The 14,557-nt window shown below is 38.0% G+C and overlaps 2 protein-coding genes across 8 annotated transcripts in view; one reads left to right on the forward strand and one right to left on the reverse strand.

Annotated features, from left to right (window-relative positions):
- LOC131427882 (trithorax group protein osa) overlaps window positions 1–14,557 on the forward strand; it is a 483,794-nt gene that overhangs the window by 72,588 nt on the left and 396,649 nt on the right. The window lies entirely within an intron of this gene.
- On the reverse strand, window positions 9,289–10,022 carry LOC131427884 (uncharacterized). Its single transcript, XM_058591450.1, has 2 exons — window positions 9,899–10,022; window positions 9,289–9,810 (listed from the first exon to the last, which is right to left on the reverse strand). Exons 1-2 carry the CDS (start codon window positions 9,954–9,956, stop codon window positions 9,386–9,388), a joined length of 483 nt encoding a protein of 160 aa, XP_058447433.1. The 5' UTR covers window positions 9,957–10,022; the 3' UTR covers window positions 9,289–9,385.

The raw sequence follows: 14,557 nt of genomic DNA on the forward strand, positions 1-14,557 counted from the left end.
TAGAATTTCTTAAATTTTAAAAACTCTTGTGAAAATATCGACATTTTTTGAGATTTTTGGTAAATATAAAACATAAAATTTTTGAAAGAAAAATTATGTCTAATACTGATGATGAACCACATGATAAAAATGTTGATAATGATAGTAATGACGAAGTTTTTGATAAGAATAATAAAAAGTCATACGCGGATTTGCTTTCTGGTAAATTATCTAGAAATTGAACAAAGAGTAACAGAAAACGTAAGACTCACTCGGTTATTATGATTAAACCTATTGAGTCTTCGCAAACAAGTGATGACACGAGACAGTTTTTGAAGGGTAGGTTGGATCCAAGAACACATAAAATTAGTAATTTCAAAAATGTTAAAGATGTCTCGATTATTGTTGAGTGTGCAGCAGGAGAGGATATTCAGTCAGTGAAAGAAAACATTGAAAGCAATTTAGGTACTGAATACAATGCTGTTATACCCAAGCCCGGGAAACCAAAACTGAAAATAGTGGGGATGAGTGATCGATATTCCTCTGATGTATTTATTGACCTATTGAAAAGTCAAAATCAGGAAATTTCGATTGAAGATGTAAAAGTTGTTGCTGACTTTGAGAATCCACGCTTCAAATATAACAAATATAGTGTTATAATTGAGGTAAATAAGAATATTTATTCTAGTTTGATGGCCGCTAGCAAGGTTTGCGTCGGCTGGGATAGGTGTTCGGTTTTCGAGTCGTTCAACGTATTGCGCTGTTTCAAGTGTGGTGAATTTGGTCACAAGAGCACCGAATGTTTCAACAATGAAAATTGTTCCAAATGCAATGCATCTCATAGAACATCTGAATGTACCTCAACTGATTTTAAATGCGTTAATTGTTTAAAAATGAACACGGAACGTAAAATGAATTTAGACACCAACCATCCAGCATTTAGCAAGCAGTGTCCTGTATATCTGAGATTGCTTGAAACGAAAAAGAACAACATTATGTCAATGGAATAGCAACTAATGGATGAGAGGCATTCAGATATTTTGTATTTGAACATAGCCGGTTTGTATTCTAATTATGTCGCATTGCGTCATCTTATAGAGGATAGACATCCTTCATTAGTTTTGTCGTGAATACGACTTACTTTACTATGGGGTGCCTTTTCAAAATTAGCCATATGGAAGAATGGGCAGAACTTAATCGTAAATATCTCGACTTGTATTAATGGCAGTAACATAATTCTTTCACTATTTCATCAAAAATATGATCAGGAATTTAGGATAATATTTTGAACAGTGTGAGAAAACCACAAACAACTCCAAAATTAGGTTTTCTCAAAATTTGAAAATAACGCGGAAAACTCTTTACTTTTGCTTGGGTTTTTCGCGCAAGGACGACGATTTTGAGGTAGTCAAGCACATATCTTCAACTGACTGCGTATGAAAGGAGAACCGTGGTCGAAAATCGATCATTTCTTCTTGTGCGTTGGATGGAAGCAGACGTCGTGGGAATGATTTAATCAACCAGTAGCTTCGGAGAGTGCACCTTCTGCGTGGTTAAAAGCCTCAAACGCTCAGGTCGCAACTCTCTTTTTACTTTAGTCGTTCATTGGAGCAGTTGGCAATGAAAGCAAACCTTTTGCGTGGTATAAAGCCTCAAACGCTTAGATCGTGCTTTCATTTGGACTTCGGTCGTCAGGTGGAGCAGTCATCAGGTCGCAGAGCCAGTTTCGCTTCGAAGAAGATCGATTACATCATCCTGTTGGTGGTCGATTGCATTGGAGCAAAATACAACGGAAAATGGACAACAATGTGCAACATTCTTCAAAATCAGCCCTTCTAATGGCTCTAAAGAATACCTAAAGAACTATAAAGATTGCTTCTTTGTAAAACGAAAATTAAAATTATCAGTGTAGTGCAAATCTAAGATAATTTTGTAAGAGTGTCAGTTTTATTCGTATTCACGACATCCAGTTATGTCTCTGACATTACACATCTGTACTTTTTCTCTCAGAAATACATATAGTTGATTCTGACGCTTTCGATCTGTTCAGTGTTCCGGGATACACTGTTGCTTTTTGTTTGTTCCATTCCAGGCACACGGGTGGAGTTGCAATTTACGCCAGAGAATCAATTAAATTCAGCATTCAATCAAACGAAGCAGTTAGAAATAATTGGTTCTTGGGTATATCACTTGAAAGAGGCATGCAGATGGGAAATTATGGAGTTGTTTACCACAGTCCAAGTTCAAGCGACCGCCAGTTTCTGAAAATTCTAGAAAACTGGTGGGAGAAACTAAACTAAATATTATTACTGGAGATTTTAATATTGATTGGCTCAGTGATCAAGATTCGAATCAATTGAAACAGTTAGCAGAGTTCTTCAATTTGAAGCAAACTGTGAATGAATTTACAAGAATTTCGAGATACAGTAAAACATTGATAGATCACGTGTATTCCAATTTCGACGGTGTTAATTCAAATGTGGAATCCGATAGCAAGATTTCAGATCATGAAACAATTGCAATTTCCATAACGAGTAGCTCTAGAAATGAGGAAGATACGGTGAAATTCAAGTGTTGGAAAAACTATTCAAAGCAAACCCTATCTCGACTTGTATCAAGAAGCTTGGGTTGTACACAATTGACTGGAAATTTGGATCACAGGGCATCTATTCTTACTGACATATTGAAAAAGTGTACTAATGAATTAGTAACTGAAAAGTATGTTAGTTTGAACAGCTCGAGTAGTTGGTACTCAATAGACCTCTTACGGTTAAAACGGGAGAGGGATAAACAGTACAAGAGATTCTGTAGAACTAACAATGATAGTCACTGGAGTAGATATACACAAGCACGAAATATTTATTCACGGGCCCTGAAAAAGACTAGATATGAATACATACAGAGGAAGATCGATCAAAATCAACTAAACAGCAGAGAGTTATGAAAAATTCTCAAACAGTAGATCAAGCCTACACATAGTGCATCGAAAACCATAACTTTTAACGGTATAGAAGAGCACACAGAACAAATTATATCTGAAAATCATAAATAGTGTTCAGCAGATCAATCAAAGTATTGAATTGGTAGGTGAACCAGTTGAAATAACACAGCCGATGAATAACTATTGTAGACTTGATGAATTTCAACCAATCACTTTTGAACAATTGAAAAATATTTGTTTCAATTTGGGAAAATCGACTGGTATTGACAATGGAAACACAAAAGTGATACAGGATTGATTCCATGTTATCGGACACGATCTACTGGATTTGGTAAATGAATCGTTGTACACGGGGCACGTGCCAAAAGTGTTGAAAGAATCTCTGGTGGTTCCTATCCCCAAGGTTACTGGAACGGATAAAGCCGAGGAGTACCGTCCCATTAACATGTTGCACACGCTGGAAAAAAATCTGGAACTTGTTGTTAAAGATCAGCTGATTAACTATTTGAACTCTAACAGTTTGCTAATACCGGAACAATCGGGATATCGTAAGGGTCACTCTTGTGAAACCGCTTTGAACCTAGTATTGGTAAAATGGAAGGAGAAAATCGAAGCCAAAGAGAGTATTTTTGCTGTGTTCTTGGATCTGAAGAGAGCCTTTGAAACAGTTTCAAGACCTTTATTGTTGCAGACATTACGGCGTTTTGACATCGGGGGAATGGCACATGAATGGTTTGAAAACTATTTATGTGGTAGATCTCAAAAGACTGTTTTTAACGATGTAGTGTCTAGTTCCCTTGGTAATTCACTTGGTGTGCCTCAGGGAAGTATGTTAGGTCCTATTCTATTTATTATGTATATTAATGATATGAAGCGAGTCTTAAGTTTCTGTGATATACATTTGTTTGCAGACGATACTGTTCTGTTCATTACGGCTAAAGATTTCAATGAAGCTGTTGCACATTTAAACGAGGAACTAAGTTCGCGGGTTCGATGGTTAAAATTTAAGCAACTGAAACTAAACGTCGCGAACACTAAATATATGGTTATTTCTTCTGTTAGCACCGGTCATGACGCCAATGTGGAAATTGATGGTGAAACTATTGATCGCGTTAGAGAAATGAAGTATCTTGGAGTCATAATTGATGAAAAGTTAACATTCAAATCTCATATCAATAACGTCATCAAGAAGATTGCCAAAAAGTATGGTGTATTATGTCGTTTGAAAAATGACTTAACGACCCATAGTAAGATTCTTTTGTATAAAACAGTCATTTCACCACACATTGACTTTTGCCCATCCATTCTGTTTCTTGCTAATAACACACAAATCTTGAGATTACAGCGACTGCAGAATATGATCATGCGATTGATTCTAAAATGTAGTAGATATACCTCCTCAGATTTTCTACTGAACGCATTACAATGGCTTTCATTGAAACAGAGAATTTACTACTTAACCATGGTATTTATTTTCAAGATCTTAAATGGCATGCTGCCTCGATATTTGTGTGATCGAGTTGAAAGAGGAACTGATTTGCATAGGTACAATACTAGAAACGCACCTGATGCTGGAACACCAAGCTTTTTGTTAGCCAGATCGCAAAACTCATTATTGTTCAGGGGAATAAGATTTTTCAATTCGATGCCAAGAGAAATCAAGCGCGCGACGACATTGGTGGAGTTCAAAAAGTTATGTATTTCACACCTAAAGACCGCTTTGTAAGCAAATAGTTAGTTCAAAGTTGTTAGATTTTTTATTTTTTCACTTTTTACGAAGGGTGTATTTTCTTTTTCTTTTTGTTTATATATATTGTTGTGAGACGTATTAAGTTACTATGTTCGGTATGATGATGATGGATTTTTAGTTTGTTTGAGAGTTAAAAATAATGAGCAGTCTACAAACGTTTGAGCCTCGCGCGCGAAGCAGGTAGTGACTATTTGGAAAGCGAACAGGACTGGCCGAAGAGCCTTAGCATTCAGTGTGTTAAGTTTGCTCTTGACCTTGATTGCAAGGTTGGATAATAATTTAAGGAATAGATTCGGGAAATTAATTGGGATCGACAGTTGTTGATGGAATTGGGCTTGGCTCTGCTCATCCGCAGTCTCGTTACTCCATCGTAGCTGATGTGTGTAGCGATGAACTGGTCCGGCGGGAGTGGCCAGGTGAATTACTGTCTGATACTGGTAAAGATATCGGGTTCGATTCCTGATGTGATCAAGGATCTTCCTGGGTAGGAAATTTTCTTGATTAACCCTGGATAGTAAATCCGAAATATTTGAATGTTATTTTGTGGTCAGTCGTTCTTTTGAAGAAGAATCTATACCTGCTAGATTAATCAGATCGTTTTCTTTTGTTTACTGGTTAAGATATGTGCAAAATATTAATTATCATTTAGATAACTCGTTCTGCTCACACCTTTGTAGGGGTATGAGACGGGACCATCATCATCATCAGCTGAAATTTGCATTCTTCGATTACTTCAAATATTCTAAAAATTCTGTGAAAATATCGAATTTTTTGAGACGTTATCAGTAAAGTTGAAATTGATTTCTTCTAAAACATACAGCTGATATCAAATGCAATCTATTGGTATATAAAAACGCATATGTCGTCGCTTTGATTTTAAAGGTATGTCGAAAATACGAAGTTTTCGATAATTTATGCTTGAACTTTTGGTTACGTTTTTGATCCTAACTTTCATTAACAAAGTGTAATTGAAAAATTGTCTGTTCCATTTATGTTGTGATAGACGTATCTGTCTAATGATAAACAAATTTTCAAAATCGGATTTCTAACAGCTGACTGAAGCGATTTGCACAATCTTGGACTCTTATAGAAGTCCATACTTTCTTATAGAACACTTTTAAATATAATCCGCATCTGACTTTCGGTTCCAGAGTTTCAAGGTGATATGTGCAAAAAATGCAAAAAATATAATGCTCTCTACGTTCTTGCTGATGGCTGAACCGATTTTTACAAACTTGATAAGTAGAAAGTAAGATAAGTAGAACAATATTAACATCAATACGTGTTACGTACGTAATAAGGTTAAAACAAAAACAAATCCTTCAAACGAGCAATATAAAACTCATTGAATGTCATTGACCGAAGAAATCATTCCATTTTCACAGTTCTAAGTTACAAATGAAAGGTTTTATGACCAACCGTGTTGTGCTGTTCGATACGTTCTTATTTCCGGAATATTTTTAATTTCAGTTTTAAGAATGCAAGAATATATCGTTTCCCAGTACAGTGTTTAGATCCTGTTCTTAAAGCTATCATATATTAATCATTGATAATCAATGGCAGACAATTATATTTGTCTGCCATTGATTATGCCAATTGAGAAATCCGACATAGGTCAAAGCCGTTCACTTTTTACTTGGAAGTGACGTGATTTTTATTTTCTTCCTATTAGCAGGGTTGTTACGGTCGCGCGGTTTTCGCGGATTTCGCGATTTTCGCGGATTTGGCGCGGTTCCTGCTAAGATTTTGATGCTATGGTGCGGATTTCGCGCGAATTTCAAAAAACATCATTCCACAAAATTCTTTGCCAATTTTTTAAGTTTGTGAGTTTTATGAAACCCCTTAAAAATTAAAGATGGGCGAACGTTTCAGATGGCCGAATTTTCACCTTGATAAAACTAAAATGTACTAGAAGGCGGTTCTAGCCAATGTTTTCTTCAGTGGACAAAATTTCTATCCGTGGTGGTAAAAAATTGTTCTAATAGTTTGTTGGTTCCACTATCCAACATTTTCAATTGTTCTTCGCGCTTTGGAATTTTTCTTGAAATATGGTAGAAATCCTATGTGAACAAGAGTATAGTATCCATCTACCGTAGAATTGCTGCTTTGTGCTCTGTATCGAAGCTGTTTGAAATTATAGTTCTGGATTTTATAACACATAGTTGCTCTGACTACATATTTGAGACTCAACATAGATGCATGCCAAACCCTTCAACTTCCACAAATTTAGTAACCTGCACTCCCTTCATCATACGTTCTTTACAAGCACGACTACAAGTAGATTCTATATACACCGATTTCGCTGCTTCGTTCGACAAAATCAATCATCACAAACGATCTCCATGTTAAGTAGACTGGAATTACACGGATTATTTTTGAATTCGATCATATCTAACTGGTCATGGAATGATATTGTACAACCTCACCATTTGCTGTTACCTCTGGAGTTCCTCAAGGAAGTCACCTTGGACAGTTATTAATTTTATTGTATCTCAACGATCTAAATTTTTCGATCAAGTGTATGAAACTATCGTTTACCGATGACTTTCATATTTCATATTTCAAAACGGTTTTAAATGCTATTAAATGCTCCGTCATCTCTTTTAGTAACAAAAAGTCTGTATTCAAGTCCGACTATAATATTTCACAAACTGTTCTCGAACGCGCATCGTTTGTTGAGAACCCGGGTGGTTCTTCTGGAATCAAAGTTAAATTTTAAAGAGCACATAGAGCTTACTATGTTCTAAACCTCTAAGCTATTAGGATTCATTATTCGCGTTACTAAAAAAATCTCTGATGTACATTGCTTGTAAGCTCCGTACTGCGCTTTAGTTCACTCAACTGGAATATGCCGCGGTTATCTGGTCACCTAATTACCAAAACGATATCCAACGCATTGAAGCGATTCAACGCAAATTTGTCCGATTCGCTCTCCGACGTCTTCCATGAATATATCCTTTAAACTTACCGAGTTACCATAACCGCTGCAAACTGATTGGTCTCGATTTATTTGGCCATCGAGATGTTTGTAAGGCTAGTTTTGTGACAGACCTACTTTAATCGCAGATCGATTACTCCGAGTAATTGCAATTGTTACAATTTGTCATTCGATGTCGTAATCTTCGATCCTATTTTTTTCGGATAATTATGGATATAACGAATTGCTAGCATGTGCCACATATTTAAAAAATGTTTCAATTCTTTCGACTTTCATTTATCACGTAATGTTATCAAGAAATCGTTTCTTATGTTACTGTCTCATTAGATTTAGTTAGTATAGAAGCACTAGATTTAAGGAAATGTATCATTTGGATGATTTTGATCTATTGATGCAAAAGATGAGGAGGTTTTATGCCTGCTGGAGAACAAGTTTGACTTAAACTAATTCCAATGGGCTTTTCCCTGATCCAAATAAAAGAGCAAAAGATGAGGAGGAAAAGAAAGACATTTAGAGTAAAATCCGACAACAGAAGAAGTCGCTATTATACTTGAAACTGAAAGTAAAAAGAGTAAATCAGATCATCCTGATGTGGTCTACCTTAAAATTCTTATCAAGAAGGAAATGGCCGAGCAAGATGTTGAAGCAAAAAAAAAATGTCTTCGCTGAAATCTGTTTAACTTCTTTCAATATCCCAATTGTAAGCATTTTTATTTTTTATTAATTAACTAAGCATCGAAAAAGCTGTAGAATAAAACTGCAATCATTTTCATGGGATTTCTTGAAGTGACGTGTTGTATGCGGACTTATTTATTGCGTTCATATGACAAACTTATGCAGATTATTAAATTATATTTAAGTGAATTTTCAAGTTATGCGGAAATTATCACCTGCATAAAAATGGTTGTCTAACGCTTCACTCGAACATCGCGCGTTTCAGTTTTCAATTTCGCGCGGATTTAGCGCGTTATAGTTTTGGACTTCGCGCGGATTTCGCGCGTTTTGATTTTGAAATTTTTCGCAACAACCCTGTATTACAAAAAAAATTGAATTGGGAATTTTATGTATTCAAATGTAAGTGATATTTTTATATTCAGCGCAAAGAATTCCAATTATGAGTGTAATTGACGCAAGTTTTGAATAAATAAATTTTTCCTAATTTGAGTATATTGATAGCTTTGTTCCTTAACTGGAAACTAAAATTTTGGCTAGGCGCATTTTTTTGTTATGAAATTGAGTGGCGCGTTCAATGTACGTGTGGGGGACAAAATCGAGTGGGTGCTAGGTGTTTGCCTCAAAGTTTTTCAAATTGTATTAGCAGTAACTACTTCATTTTCATAAGGGCGCTAATCAAATGAACGTTAAATGTTAGTTTTAATGACAGGTTTAATTCTTGGAAGAGCATTCAATTCTTTTATTTGTTTAATTTTCTTCTACAGCAAGAATACATTCGCCCTTCTCGAAAATCAGTTTTAAGTCGAATTGGTCTCTCCATCTGTCTCTCCATCTTCATCGAAGTTTCATTGCCATCGACGTCTGATGAGTTGTAATTTATTTCAGGATTTGCTCAGTTATAAAACATCCTGAAAAATTTACCTTCAAAAGAAATTTACTATTTTCCTGTACCGTCTAGAGTAGAATTGAGCGGAAAATCAATTTAGCTTCGTTTTTTTGAATAAAAAAATTATATTTTATTAAATAAACACCGAAAAATTTCACATGACCAAAAATTTAGCTCAAATTAGCTCAAGCGAAAACGTTTTCTCGAGAACGAACTTCAGCGACGGGCACGTGCACGGGAACGAGATCGGGACCGAGAAGCTGATCGCCGACGGGAGCGGCGTCGTCCTGCACTTCTAGATCGTGGCGCCGCTAGTCTAACAACGGGTGTTCCCGAAACGGAGCTATGGGTCGACTCTCGCTGCTGGGGGTGTGACGCTGTGACGTGTCGGTGATTGGCTGTCGTATCGGCTGGCGGGTTAAGTTCCGCTTCCAGTGTCGACAGAGCTGAACAGAAACTGGGTGCTTCCGTGGTACGACAGTTTACCGTCAGCCGGACGCGATCTCCACGCAGTGAAACCAAACCGTAGGCATTTGCGATTTCCAGCTTCTCGTCGAAAGTTTGGCGCACATCATGGCCCGGAACTGTTCGATAGGCGGGTAGATTGCGAACATGCGATAGCAAAGCTCGAATGGTAACACCTGCAGCGGGGATTTACGGGTGTTTAACGAAAACGTACACAATTGAAATTGAAAACGGTTCGCAGCAGGCAGCAGCTAAAATACGTACCCGAATCACCGGAGTCCTCCAAAATTCTGATCATTGCGGGCAACATTAGAGACGCCATGTTGAGTCGATCACAGACGAAACGTTAATGACGGTTGTGGTGTTGGCGAGTTGAAAAGTATCGATTCGTCGCAGGTTGCTAAGATTCAGAATTGATTTCGATAAGAATCTTTCAATTATCGTTCAACTTTAAAGAATGGAAAGACGAGTTTTGAAATTGCCAAACAATAAGAAATGCTAATTAATATCCATCGTGATAGTTGATTTATTGCATATCGGTTTACCAAACCGGAAAGCACGGATCTCACAGAAAACTACCACCCTACAAGCAGTACCCTTTCATGTGTTTTCCGGACCGTTTTGGTTGCTCACAGAACGAAATTGTTTCCGCCTCCTACCTCCAACAGTTACTTCCCTTTGACTAATTTCATTTGCAATCATTTTCCAATTCTCGGATAGCTTTCAATTAGTCTGATTGGTATTTAATTATGCGGACGGCGCCATATGAGGATATTCTACCACCCTTCCCTCCGCTCCAACATCATGACCCTTGCAGTAAAAGCATAAAGGACCTGGTTCGTTCGTTTATCCCTTTCAGTCAAACTGTCCGCGCCCTACTGCTGCTGATTTCCCTATGCTTGCACCAATAGGTCGGTGATTTTTCCTGGCTGGTTTGCACTCAAATTAAAAAGTCGTAAGACGAAAACCGGAAATGCCGTGGCAGCGGTTAGGCGAACCTCCGCCAGTAGTAGTGCCAGGAAACAATCTACGAACGCAGGAAAATTTATGCGACCTCCATCGCGCAGTCAAAGCAGTTAATTTTGGCTTTCTGTGAAAAGTACCTGTACACTTCGCCGAAAAAAAAACAGAACACGAATGAAAACAATCACCTTGCTTCTCGAGATCCAGTATTTTTTTTTTTTGCACGCCAAACTCACCGCGCCCAACCAACTGGGTCATAAAAGATGTAAAGAATAAAACGGAACGACGGAAATCACCAGCCCCGGTGTGTACATTTATGTATTATGGAAAGGAGTTGCTCGGTTAATACCCGCACGGGGGATGGGGGGGGTACCGATCCTTCTCTTTCGCTCATTTTCGCACACCACACAGCACCTCTTCCAAGGAAGCGAAAGTAAGTATAAAGTCTGTAAAAAGTACATATTCTCGGCGAAGGAAACGAGCAAAGTTGATTGTTTTATTGCCATTTTATTCTCCTTTCTCCCGGGTCGTCGTCGGCAGCGGACTACCGTCGGGTTCTGGGGCGAAGGAGCTGCTTTTTAATGGCACAAGGTGCATCGTAAAATCGGTCAAAAAAAACGAAAAAGGAAGATAACGATCGCCCTGGGAGCCTGTAAAAGAGAGGGAGCGGTGCGATGAAATCGGCGTGCCCCCCATAACTCGTTCTCCGGTTGCTACTTTTGCCTATGTGCCGCATCGACGACGATCCTCGTTGTCAGGATTTTATTGCCAATTTGAATTTTCGGCAGCTGTGTGTTATAGGAGTTTTCCTGAATGAAACGAACCGTCGTTCCCTTCCCCGTTCCACCTTTCTTCGCGTACATCCATCCAACACATTCCAACAAGAGTTGCCCGATAATCCACCGCAAGGTTGTTGAAATCGATTGGTTTGACGCGTGGAAGCAGTAACGCTGGCATGGAAATAACGAGGATACGTGCAGTCAGCCTCGCAGTTAATCCTAGTGGGTGCGTATGTGTCTGTGTGTGGAAGAAAAGGAATCGGAAACCGTTGGCTGTTACATAATGCATGAAGGAAAAGGGATTCGGTGTTTCTGGTTGCTAAAATGACTTTTGGTGTCGTTTGTTTTTTTTTGTTTTGTGATTGCAGTTCCTCCGTTGAAGAAGGCTTCACTTGTTGACTAGAAGCCGCTATGCGATATGTCTTAGTTGTGCTTTCATACTAGAAGACATACACATGATTCCGATAAGCAATGTTGACTTTCGCTCAAAACAAAGATTCGTTAATAGTTTTGACATTTGAATTTGTGGATTTCTATTAAACCGCTGGACTTTGTTTTTGATAAACCAATGTAGGTAATATTCTGCTTCGAACAAGCGACGCACAATCACAATCGGTTAAACTATAAAAAAACGACGAAACCGCATACCCTTCGGGACGATTGGGGATAGTATTTGATCGGTTTGCGGTTAAAGACTGTCCCAGAAAGTATGGACGCAACCAAAAACCGCTGCCATTTCACAATGGTTCAGAATCTGTCAATTTTCTCTAATCACTTGTGCAGTTGTTTATTCGTTTTCATTAGTTTGTTTCGAAATGCGTGGACTTTCAGTAGAACAACGTCGAAAAATTGTGTACAAATGGTGCACAGAACGCGGACTGTCACTAAGAAAGATAGCAAAAATGGAAGAAGTAAGTGAAAAAACCGTGAGAAATGCAATCAGGAAGTTCGGTGAGGATAACACCTTTGACGATAAACCGAAAACGGGTCGAAATAAAGGTCGTGCTAACCCTCAGTTGGATAAACGTATACTGAAGGCGTTCGAGCAAAAGAAAGAGGTTTCAGTTCGGGATGTGGCCAAAAAAATGGACACTTCGAAGTCAAATGTTCTTCGTGCTAAAGAACGCTTGAATCTTCGAACCAATAAGAAGCAGAAACAACCAAAACGTAGTCCGAAACAACAAGCATCGATCAGGCCGAGGGTTCAAAAGCTGTACAATACGCTTCTTGCTGGAAATTTGAACTGCATAATCATGGACGACGAAACCTACGTGAAACTCGATTACAAATCCTTGCCGGGACCACAATATTATACGGTGCGAGAAGGGCAAGTATTAAACCAGTCCGAGACATCGATTGAAGTCGAAAAATTTGGTAAGAAAGCTATGGACTGGCAAGCAATTTGTAGCTGCGGTAAGATTTCGAAACCCTTCATCACCACTGCTTCAATGAACAGCGAAATATACATCAAGGAATGTTTACAAAAACGACTTCTACCCATGATTCGAAGCCACAAGGATCCTGTTGTCTTCTGGCCAGATCTTGCTTCTTGCCACTACTCGAAATCAACGCTGGAATGGTTTACTACCAAAAATGTCACTTTCGTCGCAAAAGACATGAATCCACCAAATTGCCCACAACTTCGATCAATTGAGGAATTTTGGGCATTAACGAAGGCACATCTTAGGAAACATGTCTCGGCAGACATTCAACAGTTCGTAAAAGATTGAAAAAATGTGTCAAAACTTGTCTCCAAGAAGTCTGTACGGAATTTAATGAGGAACGTTCGCAAGAAGGTGCGCCAGCTAGTCTACAATGGCTAAGTAGCAAATGTTGAGAATAATGTTTTGTTGTTGTAGTCTAACATTATCAGTAAATCGAATACAATTCGAATATCTAACACTTGTGAATTATTTACAGCGAAATCAAAGAGCGTCCATACTTTTTGCGACAGTCTTTAGTTTGCGCGTTTTGTGGTTTCATAAACTATTATCCACACAAGTTAGTAGAAAAGTCAAAAGATAAAACAGCAGCAGAAATGAAAAGTTTGCAAAATAAATACCAAAAAGGCGAACTTTTACCTTTTCCTATCCGGGATAAAATTGTTTTGCCAATCAAACCATTCCGAATGTAAATGATAACTCAAAATATCATCCTTAGTGAAGAAGAAAAATTTCCAGACAACACAATCATCAATCGAGTTTTTTTTTTGTTATTTGGAGGTTAGTTTTTTTTGTGCTATGGATACATACTAAATTTTAGGTAAGTTTAATTTTCAATTCGCCTCATCGAAACTCGTGCATAAGGATTAAACATTCAATAAATCTTGTTTGCTGTTAGTTTAATCCAACACAGATACAAATATTTTGTGAATTTACATCTATTTTCATGCACATATTTGAAGCAGGTAATTAAACATAACATTACTTTACATTTCTGTACGTTTCAATCACAAAACTAAGCGTTATTTGAAAGATACAGATCTATTCATTTTCATTATTTCTTTCTGGTAAAATGCATTGATTTGTTTAATTATGCATTATTAGTCATCTTAAAACTAATTACAGTTAATTAATTAGGCTTCATGAAGAAACTACGAGTTTTACACCTGTCATTAGGGTCTGTGCAGACTTCTTTGCAACCGATCTAGCTCGAGATTTCGTCACGAGAGACCTATACCGCTCGATAGGACGCAACTCCGAGTAGCGGATCCAGTGAAATGGCCTCTTTCGGGAAAACATTTCGCTTTATACCATTCAAAAATATCTTTGGCGTAGTGACAAGGTACCAAATCAGGCCAGAACAGCAAGGGAGCGTCATGGCTTTGTAGGAATTATTGCAATTGCTTCTTTAGGCATTTTTTGAGGTATATTTCCTTGTTTACCGTTCCGGTAGTAATGAAATTTTGGTTAACTCAACCAAAGCTGCATATTGCCTGCTAAACCGAATATTTTTTGGAAAACTTGGTCTTTTTCTTCGTATGTGCATGTATCGTCACGAGAGCCCAATATCGAGCATCGGATCCAGTGGATTCGCTTCTTTCGGTACAACATGGACTCCATTTGCGTTATACCACTGCAAAATATTTTTGGCGTAGTGACAAGATACCAAATCAGGCCAGGATAGCGAGGGAGCGTCATGGCTGCCCAAAAATTCACAGTTTTTCATGGTATATTGCCTT

Source organism: Malaya genurostris, chromosome 2, assembly GCF_030247185.1.
Source record: "Malaya genurostris strain Urasoe2022 chromosome 2, Malgen_1.1, whole genome shotgun sequence".
Classification (NCBI taxonomy): Eukaryota; Metazoa; Arthropoda; class Insecta; order Diptera; family Culicidae; genus Malaya; species Malaya genurostris.